This window comes from Bos taurus, chromosome 1 (genome assembly GCF_002263795.3).
Source record: "Bos taurus isolate L1 Dominette 01449 registration number 42190680 breed Hereford chromosome 1, ARS-UCD2.0, whole genome shotgun sequence".
In the NCBI taxonomy this organism is placed as follows: domain Eukaryota; kingdom Metazoa; phylum Chordata; class Mammalia; order Artiodactyla; family Bovidae; genus Bos; species Bos taurus.
In genome coordinates this window covers 80,920,666-80,939,661 of record NC_037328.1, presented here as the reverse complement: position 1 = coordinate 80,939,661, position 18,996 = coordinate 80,920,666, and the positions used below count along the sequence as shown (strand labels likewise).

Genomic DNA, 18,996 nt, shown 5'->3' with positions numbered 1-18,996 from the left:
AGAATAATACATTAGATGATCAAATAAATATCTGAGCAGAAATTTTAAAGCATTTAAAATGTTAATTAAATGGATGGGTGGGCATCAAGCCTGGCAAGGTTCTGTCCTTGGTGCTGAAACAGAGGCAGGCTTCATACGCATGTAGTTTGGAAAAATTCTGCTTTCCACAGGAAGTCATTTAGAAACTACAAGAGAAAATGGTGGCTTTTCTTTTATAAGGGACTTTGGAGTCAAGAAAAGACAATCAATAATTGTTACATCCTGAGTGCATCCTGTGTAGTTACCAGTACTCTAGACATCAAAGAAAACCAGAATTTCTGGGTTCTCCCTCTCACAGTATTGTGAATAAGTAACAGCTTTTCAAGCTCCATTACTGCCGCAATTTAAGCATCTGAACAAAGGGCAATGTCATTAAACGCTGACGTGGGATTCCTTGGCATTTGGGCTCTTTGTATAGAGGGTTATGCTTTCTTAGGCCCATGTAAAGTAGATATGCCTGTGCTGGGCTGTTCTTCATGACTTTGCTGACTTGGATTCAATCAAGCACAAGTTCTAATCATTTCAGGATTGAGACAAATTGAAATGCCACAGGAAAATGCTGCTGTTGCCTAAAAATGGACATTTCTCTCTGAAATTCAAAACAGATGTTGGAAAACTAATAGCTCAGTAAGATCCAGGCAACAGATGCCATCAGTTTGGGCTGCTTCCACTCAATTCAGAAAACACTATGGAGGGTAAGACACTGCTAGGTACTGTTGATGAACTAGTTGGGGACAGGATCTGAATAACTGCGGTAATAATAGTGATGCCTTATTAAAGACCTTTACTACACATTCTCATATACTCTCCCCTACCAACCTGTGCAAACTTGGTAATATTTTCTTCGGTTGACAGATGAAGGAAACTGAAATTTAGAAACGTTAAGTGACCTACCTAAGAGTCAGGGTTTTGACTCAGGTCTAGTCTGGTTCAAAAGTCTATATTACTTTTCCTTAAGCACTATTCACTAGTACTTCCCAAACATTTGCTAACACAAATGTAATTAATACACAAGTGTAATTACATCACAATATGTAATTAATGCTGCGATAATGATATGAAGCTCAAGGAAGCACCGAGTGGGTAAGAAGTAAAATGAACAGGGAAGAAGTAAGCTAGGATGGCGTAGGGTTAGGGTGGGGACTGGGGATGGCCTGTGAAGGAGGTGGCATTTGAAATGGGCTATAAAAAATAAGGTTTTGAAAGGTAGACATGAAGCAGGCAGGGTATTCTTAGAAGAGACAGGGTGAACCAAGATATGGAGATAGATGAGCATTACAGGACCTTTAGGCAAAGTTAGAACCAGAGAGTAGTCAGAGCCAGATTTGTGGGGGTACTGAATGCCGACTTAAGGACATTGATTTCAAATTGTTAAAAACTTTTTCAGAAGTAGAGTAGCAGAACCAGGTCTGTTCGTTAAAAGTCACTCAGGCAACAGAATGGAAGAGAGGTTAGTATTAGGTCAGATCTCAGTTAAGGGCACGTATGCATTGTACTCAAATTACTCTAGGAGTAGCTTAAATATTTGGGGCAAACACTATATTTAGGAATCAATTTCAATGGGAGATTTTCAGCTCAGCCAGAGTAGACACATTTTTTAAAAAATGAAAAATTTGGAGACTGAGTCTTCCTGGTTGTGGCTTCTGCAAAAGTAACATAGAGACAGCATTTTGATTGAGAACCAAGGGAGTGATTTCACTTGAATTTTTCATGTTATTACCACACTTTAGAGATTCCCCAGTTCATTCTCGCAGAAATTGTTTGGTTCTCAAGTGCTATTGAGCTAATCCTGCTTTATCCTTAAATGTATGATATGCACATTTATATACACATGTGGTGGTGGTGGTTTAGCCGCTAAGTCGTGTCTGACTCTTGTGACCCCTTGGACTATAGCCTCCCAGGCTCCTCTGTCCATGGAGATTCTCCAGCCAAGAATACTGGAGTGGGTTGCCATTTCCTTCTCCAGGGGATCTTCCTGACCCTGGAATTGAACCCAGGTCTCCTGCATTACAGGCAGATTCTTTACTGACTGAGCTACAAGGGAAGCCCCTATATATACATAGGTGTATATATTTATCTTATGTACAAACATATACACACATGTATTCATCATATGTACACATTCAAGTAAACAGATGGAAGCATGTTCATTCTTTGACCACTAGCCTCAAATTAAATAGAAAAAAGCAATCCAAGAGATTGCTGGCTCCTGAATTTCCATGAGAGGTGTTTCTCACCATACATTTACATCAATCTCCTTTATAGGTTTTTATGAGTTCAGAGCATCAAACAATTCCTTTTTTTTTTTTTTAAGGGAAACAATTCCATTTCAAAAAAAAAAACAAAAACAAAAAAGGGAAAAAATCTAATTCTCAAACTTGAGACCCATTACTTTCTCCTTGGTGGTCTTTGATACGTTATTTCCTTCTCAACAGATTTCAGGGCTGGGTTTCTCTTTCCCTGAGGAATAAGTGGGCACTGCGCCATCTTGTTTGTCTGAAGACAGTTGAGCACAACGAGGGGCTTCTTCAGAGCATTCCTTGATCTTACTTCAGGTGCCACGTGTACCTGAGGGTGCGAGAGCACAGCCTCAGTAGAGACCGCCCCATCCATGCCTGTGCGGTGAGACCCCCTCCAGACGCAGGAGACAGAGCTCCATTTCTGAGTGTGCAAAGCAGGGCCACGTCCACAGCTCTTTTCTATAACAACTCCTATTTTGAGTACCGGCTATGTGCTAAGCACTGTCCTAGTCAATTCATGCATTTTATTTAAATCTCCACAATATAACCCTTCAGATAAGTCACTCCTATTTTAGAGAAGAAGAAACTGAGGTGTATGAAAATTAAATGATTCTTTCAAAGACACAGAGCTAGTAAGTGAGTCACTCTTATTTTTAACACATCTAATAGTGTAACACAGTTGTCAGAGTCATTGGATACACGAATACAAGTAAATCAGAAGATAATGCCCTTTCTCCATGACAATAGCTCTCAAAGCAGGCTGCATGTTAAAATCACCTGAGGATCCCTAAGCACACTGAATCCCAGGCCTCACACCAGACCAATTAAATCAACATCTCTGCGGGAACTCAAGAATCAGTATATGTTAAAAGCTTCTGCAGGTTCAAACATATATATAGTCAAAGTTGAGAAACCACTGTTCTATAATGTGGTTTTATTATTAGTAATAATAATAAATTAGAATGCTGCTGAAAATGTTGGATAACCATTGCAAAAGGGGAAAAAATCTAAAAATGTGCTTGTCTAATATTCCTTATTGTTTAAGTGGACAACACTAAAGAGCTCCACCCAACAAGTCAACTTACTCAGCTGTTGGCAACGTAGGGACACATTGGCAGGACCATCACTATGGTCTGGACCATAACTCACTATGGCAGGACCATCAGTACACAGTTTTACCTGAAATCAGAAGTTTAGAAGGCTCTTTGCTGTGATCAAGGTTGCTAGCTGTAACAGCTGCTTTAAGAAGTTTCAGTCCAAAGTTGTTTCTTAATGCCAAGAATTCTGAGATTTTAACCAACCACTTGTTCCTAGCGTTTGAGCAAATTCAAAGCCTGTTTAAGGAGAGAATCTGGCCCTACTCATAGGCATCTCTGATGCCATGTTTGCGTGGGACAGGGATGTTCTCTGTCTGAACAAACAGACACATCTGGAGCTTCAGTGTTCACAGCAGAATGTGACCTGTGCTGCCTGAACTGGGACTCAATGTTTATGGGCCATTTTCTAGTTAGGAGCCCTGATGACACTAATCAGACACTGATCAAGTTTCCGTTAAACTTGGAAATAACTATAAAGCAACATTTTAAAAAGAGAACCTGAAAACCCATAGAAGAGAGTGAAAATCTAAAGTACACGATAACTCTCCATTCTTTGAAGTTCCCAATCCATACAAGTGGACTGCCTGGGGCTAAGGTTAGCTGAGGCTCCAATACTTTGGCCATCTGATGTGAAGAGCCGACTCACTGGAAAAGACCCTGATTCTGAGAAAGATTGAGGACAGGAGGAGAAGGATGTGGTAGAGGATGACAACATTGGATAGCATCACTGACTCAATGGACAGGCGTGTGAGCAAACTCTGGGAGACAGTGAAGGTCAGGGAAGCCTGGCGTGCTGCAGTCCATGGGGTCACAAAGAGTTGGACATGCCTGAAAGACTGCAAGAAGGTTTAAATGCAGATTCAGATTCAGTAGATCTGGGTCATTGCCTGAAATTCTGCATTTCAAGGAAGGACTTGGGAGATACCAATTATGTAGGTCCAAGGATCTCAGTTTGCAAGAGCAGACCTGAAGCAACCTGTACATTTGCATCTGACTAGTAAGGCTTGTCTGTCACAACACACACACAAAAACATGATGCTGAGCCTAGAGGAACATATTCCACAGACAGGGAAGATAATAAATGACTCTCAACCCAGGGAAGAACAGACACAGAAAGAGGGAGAAGGGAAAGCTGAAGAATGAAGGGAAAAAAACCCTAGATTTTCCTTCTTCCAGTGAGGCCTGGGATGCATGAGGAAGTTTTATAAGTACCCAGAAAGTCAGGAACACAGTAAGATGCACAAAAGCAAGAGTAGGGTTTTCCAAGGGTCCTGGAAAGGAGGAAGACAATGTCAGAACAGAGATTCCAGGTCAGCAGCACCGCTTCAAAAGGCCCACCTTTGCAGCCAGGACGAGTCAGGCCCTGGGGTGGAATGTGGGAAGCATGTGTAGGAAGTGCAGCATCATAAGCATGGGCCCATCCTCCCATTTATGCTTCTTTTCCTGTCCTGCTTCTCCTCAGCATGTAGCCCACTGCCTGATCAGAAATTGATGTTCAATAAAAATTTATGGAATAAATGAGATCATGGCATCTGGTCCCATCACTTCATGAGAAATAGAAGGGGAAACAGTGGAAACAGTGTCAGACTTTATTTTTTTGAGCTCCAAAATCACTGCAGATGGTGACTGCAGCCATGAAATTAAAAGATGCTTACTCCTTGGAAGGAAAGTTATGACCAACCTAGATAACATATTGAAAAGCAGAGACATTACTTTGCCAACAAAGGTCCATCTAATCCAGGTTATGGTTTTTCCAGTAGTCATGTATGGATGTGAGAGTTGGACTGTGAAGAAGGCTGAGCACTGAAGAATTGATGCATTTGAACTGTGGTGTTGGAGAAGACTCTTGAGAGTCCCTTGGACTGCAAGGAGATCCAACCAGTCCATTCTAAAGGAGATCAGCCCTGGGATTTCTTTGGAAGGAATGATGCTGAAGCTGAAACTCCAGTACTTTGGCCACCTCATGCGAAGGGTTGACTCATTGGAAAAGACCCTGATGCTGGGAGGGATTGGGGGCAGGAGGAGAAGGGGATGACAGAGGATGAGATGGCTGGATGGCATCACCGACTCAATGGACGTGAGTTTGAGTGAACTCTGGGAGTTGGTGATGGACAGGGAGGCCTGGCGTGCTGCAATTCATGGGGTCAGAAAGAGTCGGACACGACTGAGCAACTGAACTGAACTGAAAAAAGGGACTGGGCTTGTCATGCTTGTTCCATATGTCCTATATTCCAAGAGGCATAAGGAGAAAAGGTAGACCAGTGGTTCTCAATCCTGGCTGCATGTTGAAATGACCAGGGGAGCTTCAAACATCCCTGATGCCTGGGTCTCATGCTTACAGGTGATAATTAAATGGTCCAGAGATGGGGGAGTTTGTGGGCAGGACATCACAATCGTTTAAAGCCTCCTAGGTATTTCCAATTTGCAGCTAAGGCTGAGGACCACTGGGGCCCACCAAGCTAACTACTTGGGGAAACCCATGGAAGTGAATGTTCTGCTGCACTTCTGAAGGTTATATATAGAATAAGAGAAAAATACTTTATCAGCCAAAATTCCCACTGCTTCAATGTAAAGAAAACCCTCCTCAGGATATTAAGACTTTCTGATTTATCATAAATGACCTGAATGACTGGTATGGCTTTTTATATAAGTAGAATTTGCATTGCTAGCAAGATTTCCCACTTTTTCTCCAAATAATTTGGCCTCATCAGTCACAGGTGGAGGAATGCAGGAATAGTTACCTTCTTGCAACTAAAAGTGTAGTTCCTAGACCAGCAGTATCAGCATTACCTGGGAGCTTGTTAGAATCTCAAAACAAGCCCAGACCTACTGATTCAGAATCTGCATTTTAACAAAATCCAAGAGTTCCACAATCACTGTGGACGGTGACTACAGCCATGAAATTAAAAGACGCTTGCTCCTTGGAAGAAAAGCTATGACAAACCTACACAGCATGTTAAAAAGCAGAGACATTACTTTGCCAACAAAGGTCCGTATAGTCAAAGCTATGGTTTTTCCAGTAGTCATGTATGGATGTGAGATTGGACCGTAAAAAAGGCTGAGCACTGAAGAATTGATGCTTTCAAACTGTGGTGCTAGAGAAGACTCTTGAGAGTCACATGGACAGCAAGGAGATCCAACCAGTCCATCCTAAAGGAAATCGATTCTGAATATTCATTGGAAGGACTGATGTTGAAGCTGAAACTCCAATACTCTGGCCACCAAATGTGAAGAGCTGACTCATTAGAAAAGACCCTGGGATGCTGGGAAAGATTGAGGGCAGGAGGAAAAGGGGGCAACAGAGGATGATGGTTGGATGGCATTATCGATTCAATGGACATGAGTTTGAGCAACCTCTGGGAGATAGAGAAGGACAGGGAAGCCTGGTGTCCATGGGGTGGCAAAGAGTTGGACACGACTTAGCAACTGAACAACAACAAAGATTTATGGGCACATTCAAATTTGAGAGCCACTGTTTCAATGAAGTCCCTCCCTATCCATAGCTTTTGTGACTGCTTGTGGGCAGAGTTCCAGTCATTACTAATGAAAAGAAGGCCAGCTGTACCAAAAGAGATGTGTATGAGAAATAGCTGTGATTATCCCTTTCAAGATGGAAGCACCTAGACACGACCCTTTATGGGCCCAGGGTTCCATGAACATTTGATTAAATCTCACTCTACTGGCCCATATAAATAGCAAAGTTTCAAGAAAGCTTACTTACAGCTTTCCATTGTTGTACAAATTAGCCTTAAACATTTTCTCTGACTCCTATATTACACTGACAGGTTTGAGGTTTGAGCTATAAATTCCCTACATCTTAAAGTAAAAAAACTTTGCCTTAATTTGATTCTACTGAAATACACTTCTGAATAGCACAATTTACTTATTCAATATTTTTAAAATGTATTGAAATTTTTTGTTCAGGAAGGAAGAGTCTATCAGGGCTACCCAACACTGAGTACCTTGATTATCTGTTGGAATTCAACACCTGGGAACCAGCATGGGGGTTAAGCTTTCCTGCCCAGGAATACTGCCTGGGGCTCCCTTTCATCTCATTTATTCCCACTATCCTGAGGTTATGGAAGGAAGAATATAGGTGGGAAAGACCCTCAGATTCTTCTGTCAAGACCTAAATAGAATAGAAACATAAAGTTGTGTGTGTCGGGGGGGTGATGTCCCATCTCAGGGCCTTAGAAGGGCACTGAAGTAAATCCCAGTTTTGTCTCTATTTCTTTGTATGTCACTATTATTTTTAAAATTCCTTAAAACTCAGAAATAAGAAAAATAAGTGGGCAACACATCTTTTCAATGTCATATGGAACAAAGGCTATTTAAGGACTGCCTAATGGAGGTACTTAGTTTACTCACTGTTTACTATTGATTAAAACATATTAAATGTCCCAGACTTAGTGAAGTTATATGTTAACATACAGATTTTTTTTTTCCAGCAGAGATGCACAGAACTTCTATGAAACAGATAACCTGAAAGATTAGGGTTTGCTGTCCTATAACCAGTTTTGTATCTAACCAAGCAATCTTAATTGGAAAAGACCCCTATGCTGGGAGAGATTTTGAACAGGAGGAGAAGGGGACGACAGAGGATGAGATGGTTGGATGGCATCACCAACTCAATGGACGTGAGTCTGAGCAAACTCTGGGAGATGGTGAAGGACAGGGAAGCCTAGCATGCTGCAGTCCACGGGGTCACAGAGTCGGACATGACTGAGCGACTGAACAACAACAGAGCAATCTTATCCTTGCATTTATTTATGAAATTGCCTAACTAGGAATTTATGGATTTGATCTGTATCCATCCAGGGACCATATCTCACTTCTCAACTTTAATGTCTTACTGGCCCCTCCACTAATTGAGCTAAATAAAATCTTGGGCAAAAGTTTATTAAAAATTTTGTTCTATTAAATATATATATTCTTTATCAATGTATGGTTGAAAGTTGAGCTCCAATGAGTAGATTCTGTTTAATTTGTTGGAACTGAAGTGAAACAAATTAAACTTGACCTCAAATTGAAAACATTGGTTCTAATTCTTATTCTGCCACTGATTTTCTGCGTGACCTTCAGGAATCACTGAGCTCTTCTGAATTCAGTGTTCTCATTTGTAAAATGGATGGTAGTTGGATTTGATCATGGCTAAGATCTCTCCTAGCTTTAAAAAGTCTACAAAATAAAGCAACCACTAACTGATGTGGGAAATGTTTGGCTTCATTTCTTAGAGAATTAAAGGTGAAAATGGATGTTTTATCAGGATTTTTTTCCTTTTTTGCTTTATGAATAAGAAGTTAATTTCTATCCTTGGTAAATCATAGGGAAAAAACCCTCCCCCCAAACAGGATCAGGAAAATAAGCCAATTATATTTCTGAAGTTGTTAGGAGGTGGGTCAGTAGAAGGCATTTCCATATGCTCATGTTCTCCAAATTTGAAAAAGAAACCTGTTTAAACACAGAACTAAGTATTGTAAGGACTAATGAAGGTCATTTAATCAACCAGACATCTAAGGCTCCTATCTCTCTAATGTCTCAGCCAACTCTGCTCAGACAGTTCTAGCAAAAGGAAACAGTGGTTTTGAGTCCATTCTGTTTCATCTTAAGGTTTGATCATTAGGAAGCAATGTATCCCTTAAAGTCTTTCTTCTGATGATTTCCTTCAATTTGTCCTAAAGCTACTTCTTAAAGCCATTCACTGTTAACTTTACACCCTTTTCCCACAATAGTACTGTGGCTATTTTTAATACAACTAGTGCTCCCTCACTCTTCCCTGAGTCTCCCCCTTTCCAGCAAATATACATAGTGTTTTCATCTATTTCTTCATAACTAGGCCTTGAGGCCCCTCACCATGCTATAGGCACTTCTCAACAAGTTCTGCTTTGTCCACTGTAAACTGTGGTGCCCAGAAATAAATCCAGTTCTCTAGAGAGGCCTGATTAGTGTAGGAGAGAATGTAGATATTTATTTGCCTTACTAGAAATTGCTGCTAAGTCACTTCAGTCGTGTCTGACTCTGTGTGACCCCATAGACGGCAGCCCACCAGGCTCCCTCATCCCTGGGATTCTCCAGGCAAGAACACTGGAGTGGGTTGCCATTTCCTTCTCCAATGCATGAAAGTGGAAAGTGAAAGTGAAGTCGCTCAGTTGTGTCCGACCCTCAGTGACCCCATGGACTGCAGCCTTCCAGGCTCCTCCATCCAAGGGATTTCCAAGCAGGAGTACTGAAGTGGGGTGCCATTGCCTTCTCTGAAAGTGAAAGTCACTCAGTCGTGTCCGACTCTTTGCGACCACATGGACTATACAGTCCATGGAATTCTCTAGGCCAGAACACTGAAGTGGGTAGCCTTTCCCTTCTCCAGGGGATCTTCCCAACCCAGGGATGGATCGAACCCAGGTCTCCTGCATTGTAGGCAGATTCTTTACCAGCTGAGCCACAAGGGAAGCCCTGATTCTATTAATACATCCTGTGATCACAGTTGGGCTTCTCCAGAGGGTCAGTGGTAAAGAATCTACTTGCCAAGGCAGGAGATGCAGGAGACGTAGGTTCAATCCCTGGGTCAGGAAGATCCCCTGGAGTAGGAAATGGCAACTCACTTCAGCATTCTTGTCTGGAGAATCCCATGGACAGTGGAGCTTCATGAGCTACAGTCCATGGGGTTGCAAAGGGTCAGACACGACTGAAGTGACTGAGCACACAGGCAAGATCACAACCAGTAACTTGGTTAAATAAAATAATGTATACGCACTCAAAAGAAATCTCTATAACCACTAAAAACCATGCTCCTGGAAAGTACTGGGTGATTCAGACATGCATCCTGCCATGCTGTGCACTAGGCAGTGTCCAGAGATGGCTCTGTCAGTTTTCCTCCCCACTATGTGAGCCACATCTCCATGAGATGTGGAGTCCATTCCTCCACCCCATCAAGTCTGGCCCAGGTCTGTGACTGCTTTGACCAGTGGAATGTGGAGAGAGTTATGGTCTAGCACTCAACCCAGGCATTGAAAAGGTCTGCTGCTGTTTTTATATCTTGGAGCTCTGAGCCACATGTACAAAGTCCAAGCTACCCTGCTGGCAAGAGATGCCACATGGAGAGGCCCTGAAAAAAAGTTGAATTATTAGTTGCTCAGTCATGTCCAACTCTTTGTGACCTGGACTGTAGCCTGTCAAGCCCTTCAGTCCATAGAAATCTCCAGGCAAGAATACTAGAGTGGGTTGCCATTTCCTTCTCCAGTGGATCTTCCCTACCCAGGGACTGAACCTGGGTCTCCCACACAGCAGGCAGATTCTTTACCTTCTGAGCCACCAGGGAAGATTAGAAAGTGCTTGGAGGAACAGGCCCCATGGAGGAGCACTGAGGTACTGGCAAGTGAGTGAACAGGCCATACAGGGCCATGTGAGGCATCCCAGCTGCAACCCCAAACACTGTGGAGCACGAACAAGTCTTGCTGGGCCCTGGCCAGGTGCCCAAGCCACAGGATCATGGGAACAAAATCCAAATGGGTGTTTCGACCTATCAAATTTTGAGCCTGTTTTGACTCAGCAATGGATAACTGAAACATATTGTTAGAGTGAAGAAAACAGCACGCAAAATAGTCTAGATGTTTGTTTTTTAAATATATATGTATATGTGTGTAATATGTATTTTAATGTTTCTATTTATACATAAACATACGAGTTGTGGTTATCACTGAAAGAGAGGATCGTGTGTGTGTGCCCGCGCGCACGCGCTCGGTCGTGTTCAACTCTTTGCGAGCCCATGGACTGTAGCCCGCCAAGCTCCTCTGTCCATGGAATTCTCCAGGCCAAGAATACTGCAGTGGGTTGTCATGTCCTCCTCCAGGGGATCTTCCAACCCAGGGATCAAACTAGCGCCACCTGCATTGCAGGCGGAATTTTTTACCCAGTGAGTCATCAGAGAAGTGTGATAGGATCATGAGTAGCTTTAAATTTCATCTTTTCACTTTCAAAATTTTTACATTTGTTTTTATTTGGTAACAAAAAAGCTTCTTAAACTGTCATATTATTCTTTTGACAAGCACTCTTAATTCACATTGCACAGTGGGAAAGAATACACCTGCTGATGTAGGAGATGCTGGAGACCTGGGTTCTATTCCATCCCTGGGTCAGGAAGATCCCCTGGAGTAGGAAATAGAAACCCACTCCAGTACTCTTGCCTGAGGAATTCCATGGACAGAGGAGCCTGGTGGGCTACAGTCCATGGGGTCACAGAGAGCTGGACATGACTAAGCACACGTGTTCGCCAGGCCACTGTCAATTATATAATATATAAAATATCCATGGGTAGTTTAACACAGCTTCTCCCCTGACTGAAGCACACCAGAGAAGGTGCAGGGTTTATGCTCCTGAAGCAGCATATCGAAAACCTCTTGTCCTGAAATTCTTGGCCTCTCCTACCTAGAACTCCACTGGAGAAAGTTCTTAATTTTCAGCCTGTACACTTCAGCTATTCTGCTGTTGTAAAGCTCCTGTTTTTATGGTTATGGAAGAGCAGTTGCTATGGAAATGCAATATGACTAAATGCCAGAATGTGTCTAAAATTGGTAGAAGTGCCTTGTTCAGGGGTTCCTCTGAGGATTAATCATTTTCTAAGAATCGTATCTTTTCTTCTTTTCTGTTAGAACAGTGGTCCTAGAGCCCCTTGTCCTGTCCTGGAACACAGACAAAATGAGGATGGATCCAAGAAGGATAAAGCTGATGGTTGAAAAAAAGACCACAGAGCAGCCACTTCCTGCCAAATACTTGAGTTTCTTTCACCCCCCTGCCTCCACAATGGCTTTGCCACATCTGGATCCCTCTGTCCCTTACTGTGCACAGATTCACAGGCTTTGAGGTGTCTCTGCTGGCTTCCTTTTATTCCACAAGTTTTGAGGATACTTCCTCAGTAATTTCCCACAAATTAGCATCTGTTCATTGCCACATTCCCCATTTCAGCTCTGTGCCTCAGCTCAGATGAGAGACTTCATCCTTCATCCAAAGGACTTGTCCGCCGTCCCTGACCTGGCAACTTTCTCATCCAGATCACCCTGCACTCAGCCATCAGATCCATGGCTCCACATTTTGCCACTCAGTCCAAAGGCCACGCCTTGATAGGCAGGGCCCCAGGCCTTCTTCTACCCGCTCCTACCCCTGTCTGCTTCCCCATCCTCCTGCTCCTTCTCCTCACCTGGCCCAGAAGCTCTTCTTACCTCCGCACAGACAACCTCCCCCTTTGCTCCCCTTCTCCTTTGCTCCCCCTGTTTCAACTCCTCCCCCCACCATCTACTATTCACGTCTTAAACTCTTTTCTACACAGGCTTCACCCAGATGGATCCTCTGTTATAAGTTGTCTCCCCTGCAAATTGATATGTTGAAGTCCTAATTCCTCAGTACCTCAGAATGTGACCTTATTTGGAAACAGGGTCATGGCAGAGGTAAGTAGTTAAGATGAGGTCTTACTAGAGTAGGGTGGGTTCAATCCAAAACGACTCTATCCAGACACAGAGAACAGACTTGTGGTGCCAAGGTGAGGCGCGGGAGGGATGGACTGGGAGTTTAGGGTTAGCAGATGCAAGCTATTACATACAGGATGATAAACAACAGAATCCTATTGCATAGCATGGGGACTGTATTCAATACCCTTTGATAAATCATTATGGAAAAGAAAATAAAAATAAATGTGTATATATGTATAACTGAGTCACTTTGCTGTACAGCAGAAATTAACACAACATTGTAAATCAACTATATACTTCAATAAAAAACAAATTTAAAAAGTAAGGATTAAAAAAAAAGGCTTTCCACATAAAGAGGGAAATTTGGACACTGAGACATGTGTATAGTGAGAGTACCATGTGAAAACTAAAGGGAGAAGACAGTCATCCATAAGCCGAGGAAACAGATCTTTCCCTCACAGCCCTCAGGAGGAGCCTGGATTTTGGACTTCTGGCCCTAAGAACTGTGAGAGACTTTCTGTCATCCTGTGTGTGCTGCGCTTAGTCACTCAGTTGTGTCCAACTCTTTGCAATCCCGTGGACTGTAGTCCGCCAGGATCCTCTGTCCACGGGGATTCTCCAGGCAAGAATACTGGAGTGGGTTGCCATGCCCTTCTCCAGGAGATCTTCCTGACCAAGGGATGGAACCCAGGTCTCCCACATAGCAGGTGGATTCTTTACCGACTGAGCCACATTCTAATCCACTCCCTTCAGTCTCCTCCAGCCCTAAATTCCCTTCTCCTTTGTGCGTGGTTTCCCTGCTGCCTTGAGTCTGTTCTCTGCTTGTGTCAAAGTCCATTTCTGACGCCCTAACAAGGTTCCTATTCCTCAGGCAAAGCCTTATCTCTCTGCTGCTTCTTCCTCCCTGACAGGGCCTGATACTTTGTTGACCCACAGAGTGGGCAGAATTAGATGAGTTTACCTTGGAGGGTGATTCCTTACTCCTTATCAATTCATTTCAGAGGCCTCTAAATCTACTGTGGTCATACAAGAGGACACAGGCTCCAGAGTACCAGGGAGAGACAGACTTTGAGACCCATAAACTATGCAACCCCATGAATTTTAGCAACCCTGTGAAACCCTGCCAGTCTCCACTGTCCATGGGATTCTCAAGGCAACAACACTGGAGTGGGTAGCCATTCCCTTCTCCAGGGGATCTTCCCGAACCAGAGGAACCCCAGTCCTCCTGCATTGTGGGCAGATTCTTTACCATCTGAGCCATCAAGGAAGCCCATGACTAACACTTACCCTGGAGGGTGATGCCTTGCTCCTTGCCAATACACTTCAGACTTCTCTAAATCTACTGTGGTCATACAAGAGGCCATGGGCTCCAGAGTACCAGGGAGAAACAGACCAGTAGTCCTACTGGTGGATCACATGGAATCATGGGGTGTTAGGCATGAGGGACCACAGGGAAAGATCATCTAGTCCAACCCTCTCATTTTGCATAAGAGGACACTAAGGCTGGGGGTGTGGGGGAGGGGATCTAAAGGGTGGGGCGGGTGTTAAGGGCTGTCACATCACAGAAACAACGCCAGAGCTGGCACTGAGCCTGGCTCCCTGACTCCCAGACCAGTGCCCTGTGGAAGTGGGACAGGCTGCCCTACTTCAGAGGATGATCTGCCTGGGCAAGCGCTGTAGGGCAGGTCAAGGAGCGACAGATTGAATGACCTACAAAAACACCAGCACAGTTAATACGAAGGGAGAGGAGTTAGAAAAATGGGGTGGAGTTAGGAGTGCTGCTGAGGGCTCTGAAAGACAAAGGGCTCTGTAAAAATCAGTTCTGTTGCACAATCATGACGGGCACTGTGTGTGTGCAGAGTGAAGCGGTCAGCCAGGACCAACTCCTGTTAACAATCAGGACTAGGAGTGGCCAGTGGGGGGCACAACTGTGGGGCCGTGTGTGTATGTGGGCCTTGCCACCACTGTTGATGCACTGACATTGTTCCTGGGTGCAGCTAGTGAAACCGAGAGCCCCATCTAAAAGCCCAGGCTTTTCAATACAAAGTGAAGGAAGTGACGTGCATCAGAATCCTGTATCTTACTGAAAGAAGGCCTTGGGTCCAACACAGGAGTATATTAAAGCAAATGACTGAGTAACATTGTAACCAAGCAGGCTGCAGCCTTTCAAAAGGTAGGCTAGAAAGAGGTTTTGACAAGCTGAGAAAACACAATCTTACATTATTTAAAAAAATGAAGACCGAAAAGGAAAAAGGTATATTCAGGAATTCAACCAAGTAAAGCAATATACACAAGACAGGAATGTGACAAAATGCTCATAGCGTTTAGCTGTGATTTTTTAACCTACTTTTTATTTTTCTTCCCTGGATATTCCAGATTTCTCTGGTGAGAATGTATCATTTATAGAGTATAAAGATAATTGCATTTTTATGTTTAAAGACACAAATTCTATTTTTATAAGGAGATAATAAGTTGATCTCATTCTCTTTGCTTTGCTACTCTGCTCTCCAAAAACGCTCTCCCCAACCAAGAGGAAATCCCACCCGAGATGGGTCCATCCGTTTACTCACATTCTGCATATTTCTGGAGTTGGCCAAATTCTTCTGGAGTGAGGGACACCCACCGATCTTCACTCATCTTCCCTGGGTGTGAGCGCTTGAGGCTTGGGAGAGAGGTTTGTTCACCAGGCTGTAGCCGTGGCCCAGCTTAGGGCCTGGCTCATTGCAGGTACGCAACAGACAAGCCCTTCAGGAAATTTCTCGAGGACCCAGGTGTCTATGGCAACAGCAGGTTGTCGTTGAGCAGATGAGAGAAGACCTCTGCTATTCCTCAGGCAACAATATCCTTCTATCTGTAGTCAAGGTATATTCAGAAATCCTTGCTCTTCCTGGGGCAAGTAGAAAAGACATTGTAAATGAGAATGTTAGAACACATGTCATCTTTTCTTATTAAAAAAAGAAAAAAAATCCTCAAATGTTCTTTGCTGAAAGCTCTGTTGGAGACAGTGGTTTTCAAGCAGTGGGGGAATGCCACCCCAGGGGAGTCAGAAGAGGACACACAGACAGACAAGTACAAGTCCAGACAGCTGGATGGCCGGGATGGGGGTTGCATAGCCCGTATACAGAGGCAGCCATACTCCTAAACTCTGGGAAATTTTAAACGTCCCTCATCAGAGGTGGTAGTAAGGCCACCTAAGAGCATCCTCCAGGCATGAAAATACTCCAGGCTGTCGGGTGTCTCATGAGAAAATACAGGGACAGTAGCCCACGGGGCGTGATTTGAAAGGTAAGCCAATCTCGTCTCCACTGATTTCTAAATTCCACTGATTTCTAAATTCCACCATTAGAGGTGCTTACCTTCCTCTGATGAGTCACTAAGCCACTCTGAAAATTCAAATACCAACCCTCCCCCTCAAGGCTGGCTGGCATCTTAGTGACTCTTTCCTCTTAGAACCATAAAAAATATAATTAGAGGGAAGGCCTGCCTTCCTGGTGCAGATGAGCCTAAGAGAAGAGGGAGTGGATTCAGACAAATACTTAATATCTTTTCCTTTGAGCCCCTCCTGGCTCCATCAGTTCTAAATCAGTTTAATGGGTTGTGAAATTAATGTGGCAGGCTAAGACCAGCATCTAAAAACATGATATAGAATAGCACAGAATGGAATGGAATGATGGAATTGAAAATAAGAGTGTATCTTCTTTCAGTTATACATACATGTATACACCTATCACAATGCAAAATGTATCTCTTATTCTGAGTTGAGGTTTAAAAATGTTGAAAAGTGACCAGCCTAATAGGACAAGAAATAAAGACTGATGTTACCCAAAATCAAGCCCAGTTTTAATAAAAGAGAATCCACTGTAGAGAGTCAGGGTTGAAGGCAAGTCTATGAGTCTGAGGATCTGAGGAATGGTGAAGGGGCTGGAAGAGATGATGGAGCGAGGAGGCAGACTGGACAGTTCTCTGGGATGGCACTTAGACTTGGTTGGTATAGACCTGGAGGGCTGAGCTAGAGCTGAGGGAAAGTGCAGGCAGAAGATACATGTTCTGTAAGGAGAGCAAGATCTTCCATTAGTCGGAGCTCGCCAACAGTAGGAAGAAATACATGGCAAGGGAGTGAGATGCTTGTATATCAGGGAGCATCCAAACTCTAGTTTCTCTCCTTAAAAAGTTTAATTTTCTTCTTAATCCACTGGCCCACTGAGTTCTGTTTCTGGGCACCCGGTCTTGCCTAGTTTCCAGTCGTGAAACTTAATAAAGGGAACACTCACTAAAATGGAGCAGGGAGGCCAGAAGGGGGAGCTCTTTTGCAATTATCACAGAGGTCAATTACAGGAGCAATTGTCAATCATAGACCCCAGCAGTTCAGTTTGGTTCAGTTGCTCAGTCGTGTCGGACTCTTTGCGACCCCATGGACTGCAGCACGCCAGGCTTCCCTGTCCATCACCAACTCCCCAAGCCTACTCAAACTGATGTCCATTGAATCAGTGATGCCATCCAACCATCTCATCCTCTGTCATCCCCTTCTCCTCCCGCCTTCAATCTTTCCCAGCATCAGGGTCTTTTCAGATAAGTCAGTTCTTCGAATCAGGTGGCCAAAGTATTGGAGTTTCAGCTTCAGCATCAGTCCTTCCAATGAATATTCAGGACTGATTTCCTTTAGGATGGACTGGTTGGATCTCCTTGCAGTCCAAGGGACTCTCAAGAGTCTTCTCCAACACCACAGTTCAAAAGCATCAATTCTTTGGCCCTCAGCTTTCTCTATAGTCCAATTCTCACATCCATACATGACTACTGGAAAAACCATAGCTTTGACTAGACAGACCTTTGTTGGCAATGTAATGTGTCTGCTTTTTAATATGCTGTCTAGGTTGGTCATAGCTTTTCTTCCAAAGAGCAAGCGTCTTTTAATTTCATGGCTGCAGTCACTATCTGCAATGATTTTGGACCCCAACAGAAGTATTAATGGGAAAGAACCATCAAGCACAGGCCCAACATGAAAAGATATACATTGCATTTCCTACAAAAAATTGACTACCCCAGAGACTTCCCTGGTGGTCCAGTAGCTAAGACTCTGTGCTCCGAATGCAGGGGGCCTGGGTTCAATCCTTAGTCAGGGAACTAGATCCTACGTGCAGTAACTAAGACACAGAGCAGAAAAATAAATAAATAAATAAATGAAAAATAAATAGTTTCTTTGGGGAAAAAAAAGGAAATTGACTACCTCAGCAACTCAACAACCAATGAGTAATGGTCATCACCATGAACTCTCACTTTTCTCCCATGGACTTTGGTTCAAAACACCCCCTTCTCAACTTCCTCCTTTTTCTTGATAAAATAACATTCCTCTCTTTTACATGTTGGACTTGCCTGTGGCTTTTGCCACAGCTCACTTGTTTCAAAGTGCAATTCCTCTGCTATGCCTGAATAAATCCATTTTCTGTTAAAATAACTGGCTGTTTTATTTTTAAGGTCAAAACCACTGACCCAATTGCCAAATCCAACAGGCACGTTCAAGCCTTCCTTGCGTTCTTTGCACTCTCTGCGGCCTTATCCTCAGCAGAAAACAACCCCCTGGAAACTCTTTCATCTTTCTACGTGTTCCTCCTCAGTCTCCTTCCACTTCTTTTGCCACTGTTAAATACTGTGTGCTGAATACTGCCCCATTCTCACCCTACATCCCTTCCCTGGGGGACTTCATCCACCTCCATGACTTCAATAACTCCCAGGCACGCTGCTCATTCCCTCAGTCATGTCCAACTCTTTGCAACCCCATGGACTGTAGCCCATCAGGCTCCTCTGTCCATGGGATTCTCCAGGCAAAAACACTGGAGTGGGTTACCATGCCCTCCTCCAGGGGATCTTTCTGACCCAAGGATCAAACCCGGGTCTTTTTCACTGCAGGTGGATTCTTTACCACTAGCGCCACCTCCAGGCCTGCATGCTCCCTTCACCCCAAATCTGCATATTCAACTATCTACTGTGACTTCCTTGTTTGTCCCAAACTGCCCTGAATGAGCACCTTTCCATGCCTCCAACCTGCCCCTCCTCTGCATTCTGATCATGCCCAAGAAGAACCAATACAATACCCAGGCCAGAGGTCTGAGGCTGAGCTCCTCGTTCTTTTTTTCCTACAAACCCAGGCACCAGTCTGAGAGTGTG

The 18,996-nt window shown here is 43.7% G+C and overlaps 1 protein-coding gene across 4 annotated transcripts in view; it reads right to left on the bottom strand.

Annotated features, from left to right (window-relative positions):
* Positions 1-18,996, bottom strand: part of DGKG (diacylglycerol kinase gamma) — a 226,452-nt gene that overhangs the window by 160,450 nt on the left and 47,006 nt on the right. For all 4 annotated transcript variants that reach the window (XM_059888290.1, XM_024995253.2, XM_024995255.2 and 1 more), the window contains exon 2: positions 15,405-15,721. In XM_059888290.1, coding sequence (XP_059744273.1) covers positions 15,405-15,471 — 67 coding nt within the window. In that variant the 5' untranslated portion in view covers positions 15,472-15,721. The remainder of the gene's footprint in view (positions 1-15,404; positions 15,722-18,996) is intronic.